The 24808-nt window shown below is 33.1% G+C and overlaps 1 protein-coding gene across 7 annotated transcripts in view; it reads left to right on the top strand.

The window, feature by feature from the left end:
- Window positions 1-24808, top strand: part of DOCK4 (dedicator of cytokinesis 4) — a 500144-nt gene that overhangs the window by 401132 nt on the left and 74204 nt on the right. For all 7 annotated transcript variants that reach the window (XM_031938825.1, XM_031938828.1, XM_031938827.1 and 4 more), the window contains exons 27-30: window positions 5559-5653; window positions 11679-11754; window positions 13738-13838; window positions 14371-14429. In XM_031938825.1, the coding sequence (XP_031794685.1) occupies window positions 5559-5653; window positions 11679-11754; window positions 13738-13838; window positions 14371-14429 (331 nt within the window). The remainder of the gene's footprint in view (window positions 1-5558; window positions 5654-11678; window positions 11755-13737; window positions 13839-14370; window positions 14430-24808) is intronic.

Below are 24808 nucleotides of genomic sequence, written 5' to 3'. Positions count from 1 at the left end.
GTTGGTATGATTCAAGGACCTTATATGCCTGTTATAATGATACATAAAGTGAAAAGATTTGGCGAGGGGAATCTCTCGGGTCTTTTCTGTGACTTTCTGTGAATTGTAAATGTATTTCCTAAACCCTGTAAGGGATTTCAAAATAATAGCTCTAATTGACATAAAACTTCTCAAAGCAAAAGTTTTTTTTCTTATGTTGAACAGAAAAATGCCTTTCCTATCACTCCTTACGCCCAATCCAAGTTTTGCCTTCAGAAATTATATAGTAATAATAATAATAATAATAAATTTTCAAGGTACAGTAAAAGCCTTTGTCATTGTTACATTCAATCAGAAGGCTTGGGGAATCTACCGAAGGAGCTCTTCTTCACTATACCTTTTCTTCTAATTCCTGCTGTGATATTATTGAGTCATCTTTTGTGGGCAACATAACCCATACTTGACTTTTCTGGATAATCAAGAACCTTGTTGAAGTAATCTACAAACTTTCTTTTAATCAGAACTTGTTTTTCAGTATTTAATTCAATTAATAAGCAAGCATGTATTTATTGCCATCTATATGCCAAGCAAAATAAAATTGTCCTCTGCTCTTAAAACATTCACATTTTATTTGGGTGGGAGGAATTCACTTTTAAACATCAACCTATCAATTTGAAGCCAATTTCAAGCTAAGTCCCATGTGAAGATAGTAAAGTTAATATTAATTCACTGTTCTGAATTTTTAAAAAATGGCTTGAATTAATTTACGTGATTTACTTCTGTTAGTCCTGAGAACAGCCAGTCTCCCTGTAGTTCTTTCCTTGAAACTTCTGTTTTTTCTTTTTAAAAACTTAATGAAGTGCCTTCATGTCTATTTTAGAGGATAATGAATGTATTATGAAGATATCAGAGATTGAAAATCTGATGTTTGGACAGCATAATTTTCTGAAATATCTTTCACTTCTCTCTGATTTGACTCCAGCTGGGAAGGTAGAAAATGAGCAGGTCAGTGGTGAAATGGTTAGAATGTTGGATATGGAATTAGGAAGACTCATCTCCCTGAGTTACAAACAGGCCTCAGGCACTTACTGTGTGACCCTGGGCAAGCCACTACAAATATTTTTGCACATGTAAGTCCTTTTTCCTCCTTTATGATTTCCTTGGGATACAGATCTTGCTTGTAGTAACACTGCTGGATCAAAGGGTATACACAGTTTGATACCCCTTTGGGCATAGTTCCAGCTTACTTTCCAGAATGTTTGGATCAGTTCACAACTCCACCAACAATGCATTAATGTCCCAGTTTTTCCACATCCCCTCCAACATTTATCATTATCTTTTCCTGTCATCTTCGCCAGTCTGAGAGGATGAAAGTGTATGTCAGAGTTGTTTTCATTTTCATTTCTCTAATCATGAGTGATTTAGAGCATTTTTTCATATGACTATAGATGGTTTTAATTTTGTCACCTGAAAATTATATCTGTTCATTTCTAAAGGTAATATGTTACAATGGAAGGAACACTGACTGTAGAGTCAGGTCCTAAATTCAAATCCTACTTCTGACTCTACCTAGATTTCCTTATACCAGTTAATTTTCTTTTGTTGATCTTACTTTGAGAAAGTTAGAATAAATAGCTTCCAAGGACTCACCTAGCACTAGAGATGTATGATTTTTAAATGTTTTATTATGCTACATTTTTTTGCCATCCATAAATATGAATAATAGAACAAATATTCTCACCAAAGAAAGTTGGAGCCATATTGAGCATGTCTAATAAAATTCAGTTTCCTTATTTGTAAGATGAGCTGGCAAAGGAAATGGCAAACCAGTCCAGCATCTTTGTCCAAAAAAAGCCTAAATGGCATCTCAAAAAGTCAGACATGACTGAATAACAACAGGAAGGAGTATAGGGTTCTGAGAATTACAAAGAATGTGATGAGAGACTTTTATTTGTTGGCTGAAGCAAAGAATGTAATTACATTCCTCTTACCAACTTAAAATTAGTGGAGTATATGACCTTTAATTTATTTCTGTGTTCTTATCTAAGCAATATTGCTAAACAATATGAATATTGTTTTACTTGAATACTAAAAAAAAATCTATTACTAATTATTGTTAGATGAAGAAAAAACACCTTTTTTTTTTCCTGAGGAAGAACATTTAATACAATAAAAGTAAATTTTTAGAGAAAAGTTTAAAGAATATTATTGGAAAAGCACCGTGGAGATGTTCAAGCACTTAAGCTTAACCCTCCCCTCTCCCCTGAAAAAAATAGATTAAAAAAAAAAACACCTTACCCTAGGCAGTAAACATTTATTAAGGTCCATGCTGTGTACCAGGCCTATGCTAAGCACAGGACAAATAAAGAAATGTAAGTAGAGGTGTGTATGCACTTGGGCATGCAGGGGAACATGCACTAGTCCCCTCTCTGACATATTGGCTGTACAAATTATTGAGTTCTTGTTGATTAAATGAACAGAGCCCATTCATGGCTATTTTTACAAGTTAGTGACTTCCTGTTTGTAAATAGATCTCCAAATCCAATGATCTCCATCTGGAGGCCATAACAAATAAAGATATGAATAAATGAAAAAAAAACCATAAAACAAAAATGTGGTCAAAATATTTATTGATTTGATTAAAAAACTGTTAGAGTGTATCTGGAAAATGCCATATCATAAACAAGAAATGTATTTTTACGTTTTTCTCTTTCTGTCTTCTATTGATTTGAGTGACAACCTTAATCTTATTTATAGAAAACTTACATGTTTAACAGATTTGTTACTGGATTTATTATTAAACAAAATTCCAGCATTTTTGCTTATAACATTTTGCTGCTACATTTCAAATACATCAGAAAAATGGAAGCATATTTTCCTGAGACCTCTAGTATTAGCAGTCTCTTTTTTTAAATTTGGAATGTGTTTATTAATGATTCTGTAAGAATTTTATAAGAGAATTAAATTGAAAGAGATAAAGATAAAGTTGGACAGAGACACACACAGAGGACAGGGAGGGGAGAAAAGAAGGAGAGAGAGAAAAAGCAAGAGAGAGAGAAAGGGGAAGGATAGAAGGAGGAAAGGAAGGAGAGAGAGAGCTAGAGAGACAAAGACAGACAGAAACACACACACACGCACACACACACACACACACACACACACACACACACACACACACAAAGGAAGAGAGCAGTCTTTTTCATTTTTGCAAAGTCTATTTTATTTTCTCAGTTCCCTTCCAAAACAGGATATAATGTTATGGCAGAATTTTGATGCCCCATTAGATATCTATTTTAGAAAAGGGCATCCATCTTCCAGAGTCACAAGAAATCCTTTGTCAGGTTATTCTGCTTGGTCAATTCAAAAAGACCTTTTTTGCAAATGTGTCCATCCCTCTGGCCTATATCATCTTTGAAGAGTGTCTTTAAACCTTCAGAGTTCTTTCTTGTCCTTCTCAAAGTCTGATTTTTTGAAAAATGCTATACAGTCCAAACAAAAGATTTGACAAGTCCTTTTCATTCTGTAGGGACTATGTACTCTTTTGTATCCCCAGTATCTTGTTCACTACTGGTAGGTGTTTAATAAATACTTATTGATGATTGGTGTTAAAACCCATTCTTAGATAACCTGTTAGAATTGGAAGGAAGCTTAATGACCTGTTAGTCTAGATGAAGTAACTGAGATTAAGAGTGATGTGAATTATAATAACTACCCTTCACATAATCACTTAAGGATTACAAGGGATTGTCATTAGTATCTCATTTGATCTTCTCCAAGACTGTAAAGTAGCTGCTGTTATTTTCCCTATTTTACAGAGGTGGATTTGAGAATCAGGGAAATTGAATGTCTTGCCCTGAGTCATACAGCTAGTGCTGAGTCAGGATTTGAAACTCACCTTTTCCTGACTGGACTCCAAATTCAGATATCTGTTCACTAAGCCACCCAGGTTTCTGATCAACTAGTGCTTTTTATGTTCTCAATTTTAGGAAGATCAATCAATCAATGCATATTTCTTAAGCACCTACTAAGTTCTAGGCAAGAAATTACAAAAGCTTGATCCCTGCCCCCAGGGCATCATCGCCTTAGATGGGGGAGATATTATGTAAATAATTATGAAAATGGAGTTTTGTTTTGATTTAAATGTAAATTTTTATTTTTTTATATTTCAAGTTTTTTTTATGAAGGTATAATTCTTTTTTTTTTTAAATAATTTTTTATTGAAAGAACCCATGCCAGGGTAATTTTTTACAACATTATCCCTTGCACTCACTTCTGTTCCGATTTTTCCCCTCCCTCCCTCCACCCTCTCCCCCAGATGGCAAGCAATCCTATACATGTTAAATAGGTTACAATAGATCTTGGATACAATATATGTGTGCAGAACCGAATAGTTCTCTTGTTGCTCAGGGAGAATAGGATTTAGAAGGTATAAATAACCCGGGAAGAAGAACAAAAGTGCAAGCAGTTTACATTCATTTCCTAGTGTTCTTTCTTTGGGTGTAGCTGCTTCTGTCCATCCTTGATCAATTGAAATTAAGTTAGATCTTCTCTTTGTCGAAGAAATCCACTTCCATTAGAATACATCCTCATACAGTATTGTTGTTGAGGTATATAATGATCTCCTGGTTCTGCTCATTTCACTCAGCATCGGTTCATGTAAGTCTTGCCAAGCCTCTCTGTATTCATCCTGCTGGTCATTTCTTACAGAACAATAATATTCCATAACCTTCATATACCACAATTTACTCAACCATTCTCCAATTGATGGACATCCATTCTAAATGTAAATTTTTAAATTGACAAAAAGAAACATGATCCTAAAATCAAAAAAATTTCTTCTAGTTTAAAAAGTCTTAGCACTATGAAAAAGGAAATGTCAGTAGATTAAGATATATGCCAGGCACTGTGCTAAATTTGGAGGATACTAAAAAGGCAATTAGCTCATTTGATCCACACAATTAATGTTTGAAGCTGAATTTGAATTCAGTACTTCCTAATTTCAAGTCCAGAACTCTATCCACTGAACTGCCTCAGCTTTCTGATGTGGTTGGCTTTAGTCTTCTGCATGTTGCTAGAAGTCTTCCACTTTTTTTCTTGCATCTAAATATAATGACAATTAGGTGGCACAATGGATAGAGTGCTGGGCCTAGAGTGCTTAGATCAGGAAGATCTAAGTTCAAATCCAACCCCAGATATTCGCTACCTATGTGACCTTGGGTAAATTACTTAACTATGTTTGCTTCAGTTTCCTGATCGGTAAAATGACCTGGAGAAAGAAATGGGGAACCACTCCAGTATCTTTGCTAAGAAAATACCAAAAGGGGTCATAAGCAAATATAACTAAACAATAACAACAAAACTATTAAAAGTCTAAGGAGAGTACTTAGGAAAGTTAAAGGATAGGAAGATGCTCTGTGGTTACTTGCTGAAATATGTTGCTTCTCTTTTCTGTAGTTGTTTTGTTTAGAAAATGCAATTAGCTCCAGCAGTTTTTGATATTTCTTTTCTGTTTTCACTTGAATGTGTTAGCAATTACAGTAAAATCAGAAAAAACATTTTTTTTTTCCATTCTCTCTCAGGATTTCCTGCTGCAGATTTTTACTGTGTTTCGAATACTGATACGGCCTGAGATGTTTCCAAAAGACTGGACTGTCATGCGCTTGGTTGCTAACAAGTAAGATATGTTGTTTATAAATAGTTTTCTGTTCAGGGAAAGAAGAGTATATGAAGGATCTTCTTGAAATCTCAAATTATTTTTGACTATCTTTTTCCCTGTATTAATTGATCTACTAAAGTAAGTGTGACATATTGGAAAGGCATTGTGATATATGGGGAAAACAACCATGGGGTGAGAACTGGTTTCAACATACATTTGCGGAAGTGATCTATGTATCTAATTTCAAATCTCCAGGTAAAAGAGTGATAAAAGCTTTGAGACTATAGAGATTTTTATTAGACATGCTCAATATGGCTCCAACTGCAGCATACATTTATAGAAGCAGACGTGTTAAAACTTTGTGAAGTAGCAAATCATATAATATGGCATAATGTATTTTAAATAACTGCAGAAGCAGTGTTGACAGTTCCAGCTTTTCTGTTTCTGCAGACAAATCAAGAATGTTGCTGCAGTCCTCTTTAGGGCTTGGAATATTTAGTGTGATATCGTGAGAAGAATGAAATTAAATTTCAGTTCAGCCAAAATCCAGGGCTCTGTATTTTTTGGTAGCTTTAGCACTTAATAAATGTATATTGCTTGATTGATTTTAATATATTATTCTGATGTTTGGTTGCATTTACATTATACCTGAATATGAGGTTTGGGCTATTATAATAATGATCCACAGATCTAGAAGACTATCAATACTTTTTTTTAAAACAACTTAGTCTACATTGATAACTAGTACTTGGTTTTCTCCAAAAAGCTAGTGAGTTATTTGCTTTATCTGTGAATGTAGTGCAAACCAATGGGCATATTACATGTTTATAATTTGCCAAGAACTGTGTTGGAAATGGAAAAAACTAAAACTAAGGAATCCCTGTCCTCAGGTTGTTGATACTCCACCAAAAGTCAGGTCACCAAACTAAGGAGTTACTGGCCTAAAATCAGACTTGGCCTTTGAGTAACAAGTAGTTTTTCAGGTTTGTTTGTTTTTAATCATATCTAGCATTAGTTTTGCCAGATCTGACCTTTGCTCAATATGTCATCTTTATACTTTTCTTTTTTAATTTCTTCTATATCTTGTTGTTTTTCCCTATGTTCAGTTTTCTTCAGATGAGAAGAAAAATTAGATGACACTTCATCAGTTTTAATAGCCATGTAAGACAACATAACTCACAAAATATAATAGCTGATATTCTGACAGAAATTCATCCTAAATACCCATTATTATGGGGCATAAAGGAAGTACAATGGATAAAAAGTCAGCCCTGCAGTCAGCAAGGGCCGAATTCAAATCTAGCCTCAGACTTTTACTTGGGAAAGTCAATAATCTTTCCCTTACTTTCCTCACTTGTAAAATGAGCTGGAACGGAAAATAGTAAAGTACTCTAATATCTTTTCCAAGAAAACTCCAAATGAGATCACAAAGAATCAGACATGACTGGAATGACTGAACAACAACTCTATCATTATGTTATTGTTTAAGGGATGCCTTTGGTGCCGATGAGGGTCTGGTACTTCAGGTCTAGCCCATTACTCCAAGAGATAGACGTAGGGTATCATGACTACCTCTTCATTCCCTACTTCTTCCATACCCAACCTTAAACAGTAAACTAAACTACTAAAAAAAAAATAAGTGCCCCACATTTAAAAATATAAAATATAGTATGCTTTTGTAATATATTTGGCAAATGAACCACAAATAAAACAGTTTTTGGCACATAGTAATAACTTTATAAATGTTTATTTGTTTTACAGAAAAAGTGTGTATATATTTATATGTCTGTGTGTATGTGTATTGAATTGTGCTGCATGGAGACTTCCAATATCCAGAGTAGAGTGACATTTGTGCCAGAATTTATACTGCAGAAATAAACAAATTGAATGACTAAGTGTGAGAGAATACAAATCTCTCACTGACTGCATGTCAGATGAGCTTCCAGTAATTCCAATCTTCAAGAACAATGCATAAATGATCTAAAAGCTGAGAAATGGAGAAGCCAATGAAAAGAACTTTTGAAGTCAAATCATTCCATTCAGACTGTGCAGGATGTAATAGATTAGAACAAACAACAAAAAGCTCTTCAAGCTATCCATTTTATAGTAAGGGATTAATGATAAATACAAGGCTTCACCTGGCATGTTATATGACTCTCCCTTGCCCTTACAAAATTTGTCTCTACGAGATAACCAGGAAGCACTGTAGCAGAAGTGATCTATCACTGCTGATAGTATCTAAAAGCTGAGTAATTTGGTGTAACAACAGAAGGAATATCGCCTTTGGTCCCTATTATAGATTATAAAGGAAATGAGTCTGTAAGTTGCAGTGGAAAAGGCCCTGGATTTACATCAAGAGAAACTTAGTTCAAGCCCTGGATTTGTTATTAACTATCTATGTGATTTCCTCATAGTTACCTTAAGCTAAGAAAGAGCGGAGCTTGAGCAATCCTACAGGGAAATGTTGACACCATTCTGTTGGAATAACACTACTAGGCCCAAGAGTCCGCTAGGGTCCATAGGCCTGCCATGCTGCTGTCATCCAGACACAGTAGTTTGACATCCCAAAGAACATATTTTATCTTTCTGTCTTTGAGAACCAATAAGAAACTACTGATTATAGTAATTCTTTGTTCAGAATCATCTTCTTAAAAAGTGCTAAGTTCATAGGCTTTATTCCAGAACATTGGTTGAATCTTAGGCCAGTTGTTTCATTAATAGTTGAGGAAAGTGTTTTTTTTATTTGTTTGTTTGTTTATTGTTGTCGAGAACAAACTGAGAATTAGCTTTGTAACAGAAAGCAAGGTTTGTACTTAAAAGTTCAAGGTACGACATGAAAAAAGTCATATTTTCCATCCACTGGAAGGCCTGGAAAAAATTGTTAGTGATCACTAATTTATAGTTTCAGAATGTGTATGAATTTTCTGTTATTTCTCCAGCTTTAAAATATGAGTCATAAACCTTGTTAGAAGGCTTTTATTAATAGATAATATATTTAAGTTAAGTTTTTGTCAATTACAGATAAAACATTGTGCCTAAATGTCCTAAAAGACATCCACTCACATATAATTTGGTACTGTTATGATTTAATTTAATTAATCATCAACACTTGTCAGCATCTATAGAACACTGCAATTTATAGTATGTAGGGATTAGACCTTCAATTTTATTGGTATAGGAAACTTGGAAGCTCCCTCTACTACTGCAGGTCGGTGCAATTACTAGTCTTAAAGAATAATTTGGGCCCCTGAGAGGTTAGGTAATATGCCCAGGGTCACACAGTCATTATGGGCTGCTTCACTTCACTGCCCCTAGGTTACGCATAGAGATGATCACAAAATAGAGCAATCAAACACTCAATTAATAAAGACTTACTGAGTACCTATTATGTGTTATAAAGCACTGGGGTTACAAAAAGAGGTAAAAAAAAATTTTTTCAGTCTAGGTGTTTAAGATCTAATGCCATTACCCACAAGTATTCTTTTCCCTTAATTAGAAATTCTGACATTCCCTTATCTGACTGTAATCTTGTCTTATCTCTCCCTAACCTTTAGTACTTTCTTAGGTTATTAACTCTTTCTTGATTTCATTTTCGTCCTTTTCCAGCCTCAAGCCAATAGGTGCTCATTTTAAATGTATGTTTCTTTTGCTTTTGAATCCCATACTCCTTGTCCTAAACTTTAATCCTGCATGACTCATACTGTCTATCTCCTCCATTCCTACATATGAATTTCTGTACATATTGTAGATCATCTTGTGGATTTTCAATAATAGGGAAGTAGAAAGAAAGGGAATATATAAGGGAGGGAGTCTTCCCCAGACTTGTAGATCTTAACTTTAAAGGAAACCCAAGTGATAAGAATCCTTTTCCCCAAAATATAGAAATAAATGATGAGGCCAGAAGGTAGTTGAATAGACAATAAAAGTAACCATAGATAAATAGAAAAAGTTATACCTTCCTTGCTTTTAGTAAATAATTGGAATAAGCCAGGAACGAGAATCGAGTTGTGAGACCATACGATTTCAAAAAAAAAAAAAAAAAGGAATTTCATGTTCATATGGTTAAAGGTTATTTGGAAACTTAAAAGGTAAAAAAGGCATTACTTCTCCTTTTAGGTTTGTGGCTTTTTAATGCTTAATAATTCATGGTAAATGCTTAAGACAATAAAAAGTGATTACTACTGCTACTACTCTACCACTACTGTATTTCTAACTGCTGCCACTGCTACTACTGTTCTCCATTTTCCTTTCCTTTAATATGAAACATTTTTAGAGAAGAAAATCATGTCATTTTACTCTCTACTTATTTCAGTTTGTTCTGGCTTTGCGCTACTCAAATGGACATTACTCAGCTGCATTACCATATCACTTCGTTAGAAACTCAAAAATGTTTTCAATATAAAGATGAGGAAAATCCTGTGATATATTGGTTACATTTGTTTTCTTCCACCTGTTTGAGTCTTTTCTCTTTTCTAGTTTTGTTTTTTTTTATGTAGAACAAGATTGTATGTGCGATCAGATTTTGTGAATCATCTAAATAATTAAAATGAATCATACCTTTACGTCTTCTTTGTGCTATTGCAGTAATTTCTCCAGGAAAACTCTCCAACCTCTTATTTTTAACTCATTTATCTACTCTTATTCATTTTCTTAATTACTGAGAAATATAACCACATGTTCCATTCCATTTTGAAACAATTCATCTGGTTCAGGCAATTAAAAATTAACGTATGACTCAAAGTTCTCATTTAGTTTTCAACTTAATTGATTGCTCAAACAACTGACAGACAACTGAAAAACAAAATTGTTTACTTTGCTTTCCTTTTGTTTGTCCAGTAGATGCTTTATGTATATGAAAACTTGCTTTGAAACTCCAAATGTTCTCTTCTGGTTGCTCCTCACCAGTTCACATTGTATCTATTCATAAAAATCTTTTTCAGTTTTTCTTCTTCTGTAAAACTTTCCCCAATCACTCCAATCCACACTGATTGATACCTCTTTTCTCTAATGCTGATAGCACATCTGGTCTATTTGATACAATTTACCACTTCATTTATGATGGTTTTCTCTTGTTGCTTCATTGCTTCCCATGAAGTAATTTTGCCCTTCCAACTAGTTTAGAAAGGAAACTTCTTGAGAAAAATAACCAGGTACCCCATGCCTCTATTTTCCCAATGACCTAAGATGAATACTAAGTATATTGTAACCATGAAGAAGTTAGTGACTTTCAATTTGGTCTGTCCCTCCCCCTCTTTCTCTCTCTCTTTCATTCTCCTTCCTTCTCTCTCTTTTTTTTTCTCTCTCTCACCCATGAACTATAGTTCATTTCATATTGCTTATGGGACATTGTGTATAATCTTTGCGTAATTTAAATTAGGTAAATAATTTGTGACCAATATATTACAAAACATCAATATTCCACATTCCTCTTCTAAAACAAAAAGAATAAACAAGTTTTCCTAAATAAGACTCCATGGCTTCAAAGTAATGATGCTTTTACTAGTATTTCTAATCCTTTATGTATATTTTACAATTACCTCATATTTCCTATGTAATTTTACCATTTATCCTTTCTATAGTTGATTTTTATTAAAAGTCAGTTCATTTCTGCTACAAAGTGAAATGAGAGACCCATGAGAACAATATATTATTGTTATTATACAATAACAATTTATACAGTATTGCAGAGATCATCAATTTTGAAAGACATAGTAATCTTGATTAATTCAGTGACTAAACATAATTCCCCAATTATCATGATGAGGCAGGCTGTCCGTCTCTAGATAGAAAGTTGGTGAGCTCAGAGGGCAGATTGAAGCATATTTTCTTTTATTTCTTCTCCTTCTCTTCTTCCTACTCCATGTTGGATAAAGTTAAAGGGGAAATTTGTTTTACATGACTACATATTTGTAATGGGTTTTATTTTTTGTGCCTTCTCAATGGGTAGGAGTGGAAGGAAGGAAGAATTTGAAACTAAAGATAAAATTGAATTAAAAAATAAAAATGTTCATCTACTTAATATGCCTTTTTCTTCAATTACTAGTGTCATCATCACAACAGTTTTGTATCTCTCAGATGCCCTTCGTAAGAATTTCTTAAATGAAAACTTTGATTATAAGGTAAGTGTCTATTTAAATTATTGCCCAATATTATATCTTTTTTTCTGTGACTCTAAAATAAATATATTCTTGCTGCTTTTAGTTAAAAGCTCTAAAAGGTTTTTTTTTTTCTTAATAAAAGAAGTCCTATAGTAGTAACTTCTTAACTCATCTAAGTGGCCAGATTCTGTAATAGCAGCCATGGTGGGGAAGGAGGATAGAAATTCTCTTTAGCTTGGGATTTCTGAGCTACTATGGCTTTTGCTGATTTAGTTATATGCACCAAATTCAGCATTAATATGGTACATTCAAGGAAGCAAGGGGGACACTAAGTAAGGAGGACTGAATTTATCCACACTGGAAATGGGACAAATCAAAGCTCCCATTAGTAGTAGGCCCTTGCCTATTAGTAGCTCCTCTACTTTCAGACTGGATGAGAAAGACCAAACTTAAAACCAGAACCAAGAAACTTGGGAAAGAAAATACAACAGAAGTAGTTACTTAAGAAAAAAAAAAAAATATATATATATATATTATCATAGATTTCTAGTGCTATTTCTTTTTGTCCTCCAAATCACGCGAGTGGAAGTACAGAATAATGTTTTTAGAAGATTCACAATATTTTTATTTTATAGGACTTGATAAAAAAAAACCTTATTCAAGACTTTGTTCAGAGGAAACATAACATCATAGCTTTCTTCATATTCATGAAAGCTAGTGTAATTCACGTAGAATTGCATGAGAATTTATGAAATACAATGTTATTCAAGACATTATTAGTAATAAGGGAAGTGAGAGAGGTAGTATAATGGAAAGAACATTTAGAGTTAGAAGTTCTGGGTTTGAATTCCAACTCTTCTCCTTTTCCTTAACAACTATATGATCTCAGGCAAATTATTTAATCTTTTGTGTATTTATTTTCCTCAAATTATTTTAATGTTCCTCACAACTCTTAACATTTTGTAATTCTTAACTAAGAACTAACATCAGAAAAATGGATTGAGCCACTACTGGTGCCCTACTTTACTTTTAACACTGTGCTAATGACCCCAAAAAGCAGAATAATGTGCCTACCTTCCTTTCCCAAGGTGGAGAATTATTGGTATAGATTATTACATACAATATTGACCTTCACTAATGTATTGGTTAATTTTGATAGATCTTTTGTCTCTTAAAAAAATTCTTTATTATAAAATTAGCTCTCAGAGAGAGAAAAGAGATTGTGAATTGTAAGTAGTATAAAAATAAAAGGAATCAGTAAAAAATAAATAAGTAAATAATTTTATAGCATTCAGTTTTGGTTTTTCTTCTTTTTAGTCAATTATGCATATTGTTTTCTTGATTCTGCTTCTTATACTCTGCATCAATTCATATAATTGTTCCCATTCTTCTGAATTCTTTTTTTTTAAAACAACATAAATTCCAATGCATTCATGTACCACATTTTGTTTAGTCATTCCCTAAAAAATAATTACTATGAATATTTTGATTTATATGTGGCCTTTCATTCAGTCCCTGACTTCTTCTTATGCAATAGGATTCCTGGATCAAAGGGATTTTAAAGTAATTCCAATTTTTTTTCATAATGGTTGGACTAATTAATAACTTCAATGACAGTATCTTGATGTGTCTGACCTTCTGCAATCCCTACAATTTTTGGCTTTTTCCATCTTTTGTTTTTTCCACTTTTCTGTGTGTGAGGTTTGATAGTAATTTGATTCATTCGTTATATGGTTGTTATGCTTTGGGGAATTCTTTTCTTTTTATCATTATACTACTTAAGAACAGCAATTTCAAAATGGTATTTTTATAAGTGCATCCCTAAATTAAACAGCAGTGAATTCATCTTTCTGATGTCTCATTTTCCTTGAAAATACACTGGAGTATAATGATATACAAATAATTGGACAGTTGACACACACCAGATCAGACACAACTTGAATTGTGAGGAGTACTAGTTTCAAAGAGAAACTGCAACATTTACATATCTTTTTCTTCCTATAGATCTGGGATTCCTACTTTTACCTCGCTGTCATTTTCATAAATCAGTTGTGTCTGCAGTTGGAGATGTTCACACCTTCCAAAAAGAAAAAAGTTCTGGAAAAGTAAGTACCAACACTGGCTCAAATGACAAATTTTGGGCTATTAAAGAGAATATTCTTCAAATCACTGTAAATTCATGAATACTATACATAAATCCAACATCTTTTTATTCCATGGAAAAAAACATTGCAGTTTTAGGATAAAAATAGAATTCTTTTTCAAATATACAGGAGACTAAATGGTTTTTGATGTCTTTTCAAATTCTGAGATTCTGTGGTCAATTATGGAGGAGTAAGCTGAAAATAAAAGGGAAAATGAGAAGCAAATTTCTCCTTAAATTTCAGTGATTTGTGTTTACTTGAATAAGAAATTCAGTCTTTTCTATGTTTCTGAATGGTCTAAAGTTTAGAATATGAAGCAAAAAAAGTTAAACTAAGTTTATGAATTGATTGGGAAATACTCAGATATATTGTGTGTACGTGATATTACTTGGTAGAAATATTTTGCTTAATTCAGAATAATGTAATATCATAAACATCTCATTGTTCCACTAATTATAAGATTTTCTTTAACCTTAGATTTGTTTATTTTCAGATATGGCGATATGCGGGTAACAATGGGTTGTGAAATCTTCAGCATGTGGCAAAATTTAGGTAAGGAAAATTAAACCATTATATTCTTTTAACTGTAGTGACAGTGAAGAATGAAAAAAAGTAATATCTAAAAGACAAAATTTGGAGGAAAACAGGTGTCAATGGAAATATCCACAGAATTTCTTCACTTTGATGAGATTTCAACTAATTTTTCTGCAGTCTTTTTCAAAAAATTATTAGAATTAAAAAGTAAGATGGGGATGCTTTGATCTAGAGCATTCAGGAAGTATTTCCTGCCACTGGTACTAGTGCTCTAGACTGCTATTCCTTCATCTTACAATCTTAGACTGGTTGTTCGGTATCATGTAACTAGTCATTTTTTCTGGGCTAAGCATCAGGCCATTCTTCATCCCAGCATCCCAATTGTTGTTGGTCAATTGTTTCAGTCCTTTGTGACTCTTCATGATGCTATTTGAGGTTTTCTTGGTAAAGATATCCAATGATTTGCATCTCCAACTTACTTTACAGCTGAAGAAACTGATGTTAAATAAGATTAAACAACTTGCTCAGAGCCAGGAAATGGCTGAGGCTGGTTTTGAATTCATTTCTTTCTGATTCTAGATCTGGCTTTTGATCCTCTGCACACACAGCTGCCTGCAAGACATTATCAAAGAGAATCACAAGGCCAGAGTTAGTTTATTTTCAACTCTTTTCTCCAGGGATTTGTTGTTCATTTATTCAGTTATGTCCAATTCTTCATGACTCTATGAACCATACTGTCTATGGGGTTTTCCTTGGCAGATACAGGGCTGCTTTACATTTTCTTTCCCAGTGGATTAGGGAAAAGAGAGAGGTTAAATAAGTTGCCACAGATAGTATTCTAAATTTTGTTTTAAGGCCAGAATTTAACTATGGTCTTCCTGCTACAAATCCAACACTCTGTCCACTTAATTGACTCCTATTCCAACTGATCCTGACTTCAAATGGATTATTCAGAAATTACACATGAGATGAGGAAGACAAAGTAAAGAGGTGTTGGGGAGGAATAATAATTATTATTATTATAATTATAATAATAAATAATGATAAGTGGCTAACACCTTAAGTTTGCAAACTACATGTTATTTAATTTAATCCTTACAACAACCTAGGAGGTACACAGTATTATTATCCTCATTTTTTCAGGCAAAGAAACTAAGGGCTGAGTAAGTGGTTGCTTAAAGTCAAAGTGGTTAAGTGACTTGCCTAAAGTCAAACATCTGGTAAGTCTCAGAAGTAGGATTCAAATCCAGGCCTAGAAAATTTAGTGCTCTATCAGCTAATAGTTGTCTACAGTTCTATCAACTGAGTTAGCCAGCTGCCTCAAAATCCCGTGGTCTTTTTGTACTTTATGGTAGCTTTCCCCAGCAGAACTTGACCCTGCTTTTGCATTAGGCAGTAATCATGCCAGTAGCATTATGCTAGGTTCTCTGCCATTTTAGGTTACTCTATCTCCTCATCAAGGAAATGCTATAACCTCCTCATAATATATTATATTCTAAATTTCAGGATCTTTCCCCAGGCCCACCCTTTTCTCACCATTGTATTTTTTCCAGTTGCCATGATTCCTAGATTTAGTGCTGAAAAAATACAGTAATATTTGTATTTTGATAATTAATTGATAATCAATATTTAAATCACTTATTGTTCCAAGAAAATAAATACTTTAATTCTATTGCTTTAATAATTTGGGTAACTGCTCAGTTTCTATAAGACTCCCAAATTGAAACTACAAATTCTCTAAAGTTCAATTTGAGTTTCATAAAGCATTAACTTTGAGTATCATTATTCTGTTAAACTTTATTCCTTTATGCCACATCATAAAGAGTATTACAAAATGATTTAAAATATCTACAGTTGCTAAGAGACTGTTATTTCAATTTGGGCTAATCTTCTCCACCAGCAAGGGCATATTACTTCTACAAACTGATGATGCAGACTTGATCACACTAAAAAGAACTAGCATTCAAAAGAGAAATTGTTTTAGAATTTCATTGATGCTAGATCTTTTCTCTATGTTTATAACTTATTTAATTTGATCACTATTTCCAGCTGTGTAAATTTATTTTTAAAATCTGCTCTTTTATCATTTGATTTATGTGTGTTAAGTAGTATGCTTTTTTAATTCTTTTTTTTAAAGAATATGTTACAAAACCAGGTTTAGGCATGTTTCTGCTTAAAAAGTAAGAGACTCCAACCAACACAAAAGGCATAAATATCACTCTTTACTATATAAGAGTATAAGATATAATAAAGGCTGTATGCATATGAATTGCCATATGAAGGTGTATATATATATTTTTTTTTGAAGTTTTTGCATTAGGGGGCTTTCTTATTTTTCTTTGTCCCAGCACACAATAATGAAACTATATCCTAAAGGAATATTTAATGAAATTGAGTTGTGTACCATTCCAGACTTTTGGATAATTATTCAATTTAACAAGTCATCTATAGAGCCTGCCAAGAATTATACTAAGCAATTGAAAAAAAGTCTCCTTTATCATTGGCTACCATTCTTGTCCCCTGATTAGAATGTAAGTTCCCTGAGATTGATACTAGCACTTAGCACAATACTTCATAATTAATGATGCTAATAACAAATTAATAAATGTTTTCTCATCCATCTCTTTATTCCTTCTAGACTTGAGATGGTATTGCAATGAAATAACTCCAGGATTGTACCTCTCTTTACTAAAATTTTACAGTGTTTTATCTCTACTGTCTTTACCAAATATCTTTACTAAAATTTTATAGTATTTCTGGGGGGTTTTGTGTCTTTTATTTGAGAACTTATTTCAATAAAATGATGACCCGAAGTTCCACAAGGTTGACTATTTAAACTGGTTGTGGGTAGAACCATGGTAAATTTGACTCATGGCATGGTGTTCCCAGACCTTGAATAAAAACGTCTTTTCCAGTAAAAGCATGTTTCTCTAAGTGCTGGACAATAAAGCTAACTATCCACATCTGTGACACAGCTGCCAAAGTGGTCAGAATAAACCTCAGGGCAAGCTGTGCAGGAGGTTTTGCTTGTCGTTTCTTTTCTCTGATATTAGAGTGCAGCTTTGGCTAGAGAAGACCTTGAGGTTCATGGCTTTAGAGAAAGAGTAGAGGCTAGTGCATCCTTGTGGTCTTCATCACTGGACCACGGATGCTCAGATTTTGTGCTTTGATGATCTAGCTGTAATATAATAAATGTTTGTTCTGACTCACCCCAACCCCTAACTAATATAGAATTTTCATATTCCTAAACTTGAGTAATAGCATGTATCTGGTTTAGGAAACATGACTTAAAGAAATTTGGGCTCATCCAAAGTAGCCCATGTGATGATTTATTTATTTATTTATTTTTTTTTTTATTTAATAGCCTTTTATTTACAGGATATATACATGGGTAACTTTACAGCATTAACAATTGCCAAACCTCTTGTTCCAATTTTTCACCTCTTACCCCCCCACCCCCTCCCCTAAATGGCAGGATGACCAGTAGATGTTAAATATATTAAAATATAACTTAGATACACAATAAGTATACATGACCAAACCGTGATTTTGCTGTACAAAGTAGATGTTAAATATATTAAAATATAACTTAGATACACAATAAGTATACATGACCAAAACATTATTTTGCTGTACAAAAAGAATCAGACTCTGAATTATTGTACAATTAGCTTGTGAAGGAAATCAAAGATGCAGGTGTGCATAAATATAGGGATTGGGAATTCAATGTAATGGTTTTTAGTCATCTCCCAGAGTTCTTTTTCTGGGTATAGCTAGCCATGTGATGATTTAGACAGAATAGCATTCTTATAAGGATTTGTTTCCAAGAGGGAAACAAACTGTGCACACAATTTTTCTCCTATTTCAATTTCCAAGGAATATTTGACAATTTCCTAGTGATCAGAACTGCAACTATAAAACATAAGTTTAGGAAATCTCACTTTACATTGCTTAGTGAATTGACTTCAGCTTGTGTTAAGATGGCCCTTATTCTATCAAAAAGAATGATCAAAACCAATAGATAATCACTTGGTAATCAATATCCCTATGTGATAGGCACTGCCAAATGCTAGTAATATGAAGAAATAGCAAAAATAGCCTCTGCTCTCCAAATACCCCATTAGGGGGCATATGGATGGTGGGTGAAAACTAATCTCAAAGGCAAAGATACCCATATTTAGGGGGAACAAGAAAGGATTTTTTTCAGAAAGTGACATTTTAGTAAATTCTTGAAGAAAGTCAGGGATTCTAAGAGGAGGGAGTGATTATAGGACAGTCGATGCAGGATCATGGAGAAAAAAGATCAGTTTGTAAAAGACCACATAAAAAGGCATGATATATAAGAAAATTGGAAAGGTAACCAGGAGGCAGGTCATGAAAAGTTGTATATGCCTGAGCAAGACGGTATTTTTGAATCTAGTAAATAAGGAGTCACTGGAATTTTTTGAGGAGGAGGGACAGGCTAACATGGTCAAAATTAAGCTTTAGAAAAATCATTTTGGCAAAACTATATGGAAGGTAGATTAAAGAGATTTGAAACAAGGAAACAAATTAGAAGATTACAATAAAAGTCCAGGCAAGAGGAGGTGCATAGTTACTAGCTAGGTAGCTATATGAGCCAAAGAATGTTGTAAAGGTAGAAATGACATTATTTGGCAACAGGTCAGTGTATGAGATAATTGAAAATAGGGAATCATGAATAATTCCAAGGTTAGTTAACTAGGAGACATGCCTAGAACCATTTCTAAAACAGTGTCACATATTCCCTATATTTAGTGTTTCTTTAAGACTTATTTACCTGAAAACTCTTTTTGTGTTTTTCATTTTCTAATCAGGAATAGAGGATCATTTATTTAGAGCTAAAAGTAGCCATCTAGTAGTCACTTCCTCCTTTAACAGTTAAGGAAGTTAATTCTCAGAAAGTTAAGGGACTTGCCCAAAGTAACACATAAGTGTGAGAAGTAAGGTTAGATCCTCTCAGTCCAAAGCTAGTGTTTTTTCCAATGGATCATGATATCGTCGAGGTGTCCATTTATTCTTTGGCTGTTGTTTCATTTTCCTGGTCCCTGATACCATTAGTCCAGAAGTTATTCTTTAAAAGGTGTTGTTCTTTCAAAAATGAATGCAGAAATACAAAGAAGCCAGAATTTTGAAGGTTATCAGTAGGTAGTAAAGGAGATTTTTTTTTCTGGAGGGAAAAATAAGGAAAAAATACCTTTTATTAATATCCTTGGTAGGCTTAAACATGACTCTCTGAAGCTACTGAAAATTGAGGACTGTGACCCTTGCTTTGGGTAAAGTATAGTGAGTGACCAGTGAGCTTATTTTGGAGGGTACTTTATTAATTTAGGAACTTATGTATATATTTTGCATAATCTGATATATGTATATTTGTTATTATATTTAAAATGTTGATAATGATATTTTAGAGGAACTACAACTTCCTTAGGAAGTTCACTGAAACAGCTCATAGCATCTCCACAACTCCATCAGTCTTTTAGCTACTTGTCCATATGCTTCCTAAAAATCCTCCATTACAGATTTACCCAAAACCTTGAAATGCTAGCTCTTTTAGCATCCTAGATACATCCTGTAGGGTACTTGGAATAATCATCTCAATCTTATTTTCATCATTCTCATCATTTTCATTCTCATGATATGCCTAACCCAACTTTTTTTTTCATTAATACACATCTTTACTGTTTTCTCTTGTGCCAGTTTTTAAATAAAAATTGTCTTGAGTAACATGTGTAAGCCTGCTTGTGAAACTATAATCCTTTTGAAATCATGGTGTCCATGATTCACAGCTATATAGAATCTCTGTGAGAATACTGGTATAAAAGGGATGGGCTTGTTCAAACAAGGAGTACAAATTTGCTCATTTCATTTACTTTTAATTGTTTTTTCAGTTTTCTTATAAATAAGGTTTAAAGTTGCAGAATTTTGAGGAATCTTGTATCTGTCCATTAAAAAAATCATAAACAAGAATTTGAGAATTTAAAGAATATTTTCAATTTAACCAAAAGTAAGATTAGTATAGTCCCTACTCCAAGTACAGATTAGTGAAGCATTTGATACCTTTAACTAGTTTATTTGTGGTCATCTGAATTTGACATGCCATTTCATGACTCTGTGCTTTTATATAAACTATCCTCCATACATGGAATGAAACCTTTCCTTATCATGGCTTCTTAAAATGACTAGCTTTCTTCTAATCTTGGTTTATGTGTCACCTTCTACAAGGAGCATTTCTTGATTCCTAATTATCTCAATTCTTTTCTATTTATCTGATTACATGTTGGTTTCTAAGGACTAGCAGGGATGTTCCTAGTTTTTGTCTCAGCTTCAGTGCCTTGTATACAGTAGGTATTTAATAAAGAATTGAACTGAATAGAAGGAACTATCACCATCCTAGTAAAAAACAAATAAATTATTTTTTTCTGGAGTTAGCATGAAGCAGACAGTAATGTCTGTCAAGCAGAAATAAAAAGCATCCATTTTCCAGACGTGTACTGAGGAATCTAAAGGGAGAAAAAAACCTTAAAGTTTATTGAATATTATTTTTTGCTACATGTAATTATCTAATAGAGATTACTGAATGTTAATTTCATTTAACTGTATTGGAAAATCATGTTTTGTTTTGTTTTCTTCTCAGAAATAAAAGAATGGGAAAGGGCAGAGAAATGGAATTTAGTTATGAGTTTATATATAAACAATGAATTTAATGATAAGATTCTTACAAGAAATCACTACAGACAATTTTCCAAATCCCTAAGTAAAAAAAGAGGATATGTTAGGTTGGACATAAAAATCTGATTATGGGCATTCAATTATGATTTTCCCAGTTCAATAAAATATGCCTAACTAATCATTTTGAAGGTATCTGATCAGTAATTTCATTGATATAGTCCCAGTGAGGAAACTTCTACCATAAGCACATATCAGCATTTCTCTGGAACTTAGAATATTTGATAGTTTCTTAGTACAAGAGGAGTTATTTTTATTAAGATCCCATTTTAAGTGTGTCAAGCTGTTTCTTGAACCTGAGTCTTCCTGATTCTGAAGCTGAATCCCTACCCATTATGTCATGTTGGTTCTCTCAACTAAAATATTGTTTAATATTTTGAATTCACACAGGTTTAAACACAAAGGTTAAAATTAACCTTTAATTCAAAAATATTTTCTTTTGATTCTTTAGTGTTATTCTCAAAATCAGATAGTAATGAAGAACCAGGTTATAATTTCTCTTGACTTTTGGGGGAGGGGACTTTTAGATATCTTCTTCTGTCTTGAACTATTTTAAACAAAGAAGAATGATAAATTTCTTGTTTCTTGTTTCTAACTTCTTCATGAGTAAATAAATACTATTTCTTGTGTTCATTGTATTCTGAATCTTTTAAATGCAAGTCAGGGACACAGGATCATAGTCATTAATCCCTCAAATAAAAATCAATAAAAGGAAACCTCCAAGCAGAGGAAACCTCTAAAAAATTATTCTTAGCTTTTTATACATCTCCTGAAGACAGTGCTGGTTTAGTGGCTAGAAGGCCATACTTGTAGTCTGGAAAGCCTGAGTTCCCATCTTGTTTCATGTACTTTTTAGCCCTGTGTCACTTAATCTCACAGCCTCAGTTTCCTCATATGTAAAATGAAGATAAAAATAGCATTCACCTCACAAAGAGATTGTGAGGATCAAAACAGGTAACAGAAAGGACTTCGGAAATGTTAATGTTCTCTATGTATTCTTGGGAGTATTAAACAGTGCCATCCTCCCAAGACATAATTAGAAGTTATTTGGGGGAAATAAAGGTCAAATGATACTATATGAACTTCTTATATTACAAATTACATATAAAATTCATCATTATAAAAACACTCATAAGCTAATACAGGACAAAAACTCAAGAAATATATGTGGATATTTTGTTTTTCCCCCAAACATCCATTCTTCTAAGGTTCTATATTACTTAAAATATATATATATATATTGTTTTTGCTACTATATAAAATTCACAAGAAATTTTATAAATACATGTATTTACCATAAGTTTAAATAATAACATTTTATATATTTACATAATAAATTGTGTGTATATATGTATATGTTAAACAATAAACATTAATGTATTATGTATGTGTATTTAATTTGTCATGAACTTTAAACAGTCAGAAAACCAGTTTAGTTGATACTTATGGCTAAACTTTCTTTTTTAGTATATATCTTTATTTTTCTTGCCATAGCTGCACTAACAATGGAAGGGTTAGTCATTACTATCAAGATCTATCCTCTGGCATTTATTTTTTGGAGAGTTTGTTTGTTCTTTTTTCAGATGACGTAAAATTCTTACTAAATATATAAAGCAGGCACTTTCTCCCACATTTGCAAACATAGCATCTAGTGAGTACTGTAGAAAAATCAATATTTTTAAGGCATTCTGTTCTGGGCACAAATAGAAAACTCTAGGGGACCAAATTGCAGGTATCCTAACTGCTTTTTAGCAAGAGCATGTGACTGTTAGAGATGGGGAATCTATACTAAATCTATACTAATAACAGAAGTTTGTTTTGATGTTGTCATAGTCTACAAAGAACTCAGGATTGCATCTTGTTCCTTAGGAGAGCTTCTGGGACCTTTTAATTTCTCTTAGCCCTATGGTACAAGGCATGTTTAACGGTCTGCTATACTGTAAAGTGGTGTAATAACAGCTCACAAGTAGGGATTGTTTCTTTCTTTGGATTGTCCCCCAAGTACCTCACATAATGCTTGATAGATTGTCAGTATCTAGTAAATGCTTGTGGGTTGATGTGAAGTTCCAACCTGAGGCAAAGGGGAAGACAAAGGAGATAAATCTAGCAAAAGACTACTAAGAAGGAATGGGCAGTTAGATAGGAGAATTAAAAATGAAATGTTATGCAAACCAGGAGAGGGGAAAATACTTGGAGGAAAGCATGGTCAGTGATCAACAGATAGCTTATTTATCATTAATTAATATCATTGTCCAAATAATTTTCATAATCCTCTGCTGTCATCATATTCCATTAGTCAAAAATTTTCAGAAACTACCCAAAGCCCATATAAATTTCTTAAACTAGCATACGAGGCTTTCCATAGTATGTTTCCAACCTTATTTTCTGGTCTCATTTCATACTACTTCACTATTCCCCATTCTTGCTCTGTTTTTTCCTATCTCTCTGCATTGGTTCATGCTGCCTCTCATATTTGGAATAAACTTCCTCACCTTCAATCCTGCCTTCCAATATCCATCTACAGAAATTATTCTTTTCCTTTAAGATCCAATTCAAGTGTCACTTCCCCCATGCAGCCTTTCCTAATGCCCCCAATTGGAAGTAATCTTTTTCCCCTTCAAATTTCTCTTATAAGGCACTTTGTATTTTGCCTTTCTACATATAATTTGATGGACAATTTAACTATTTATCCACATGCCTCATTTTCCCTATTAGCTTTTAAACCTTTTGAAGGCAATGACGACATTTTATTCTTTGTCTACAAAGCACCTTTCAGAGTGCTCCGGTAGAATAGATACTTAATATATATTTATGTATTAGAGTTTATTTGAATTAAAAAGAGAAACCCAAATGGAAAAGACTAAAAGAAGAATGAATAAAGTCATATTGAGGAAAATAAGATAACTATTTCCTTATTCAGAGGAAAATATCCCAAGGCTGAAGTGGTCAATCAATTTCAATAGAATCTTGCAATATTGCAATAGAAAGAATAATGGTTTGGAATCTGAGGACGTGGTATGGAATCCAACCTAGATCATTCTATTTCCATGATCTGGGTCAAGTAATAATTCTTCCTTGAACTGTCTTTGTACCTATAAAATTGGGGATGATCTTTAGGATTCCTTCTCATTCCAAAGTAATGATCCTTTAATCTTAAATGGACATAGACCATAAAAAGAGATTGTGCAAACAAGAACCTTCATTCTTTAGTAAGAAAGAAAAACTACTTCCCCACTTAAGGGAAGACACCTCCCCCCCCAAAAAAAATGGGCAAGAAAATAGCTAGAGAGTGAGCAAGCATACTAATTAATTATCTTGCACCTAGTCTGAATGAAAAGAAAAAAAAATAGAATATTAGATTAAGTTTCTCCTTTTTAGATAGATACCATCTATTTAACTTAGTTACACCTTAGTTATAGTTTAGTTACAACTATAACAGAGTTATAGTTAATCTCTTGCATTTCCTCTCCTCCTCAATCTCTTTTTCCCTCTCTATTTTCTCTCCTTTTTTTTTTTTTTTTTTTTTGGCCTCATTTTCCCAACTGGGGAAAAAAGAAAAAGAAAACTCTTATAATGCTTACCTAGTTAAAAACAATGAATTCTCTTATTGGCCATGTCCAAAAAATGTCTTATTCTGTACCATCACCTTT

Source organism: Sarcophilus harrisii, chromosome 5 (assembly GCF_902635505.1).
Source record: "Sarcophilus harrisii chromosome 5, mSarHar1.11, whole genome shotgun sequence".
Taxonomy (NCBI): Eukaryota; Metazoa; Chordata; class Mammalia; order Dasyuromorphia; family Dasyuridae; genus Sarcophilus; species Sarcophilus harrisii.
This window is presented reverse-complemented; position numbering and strand designations above follow the sequence as displayed.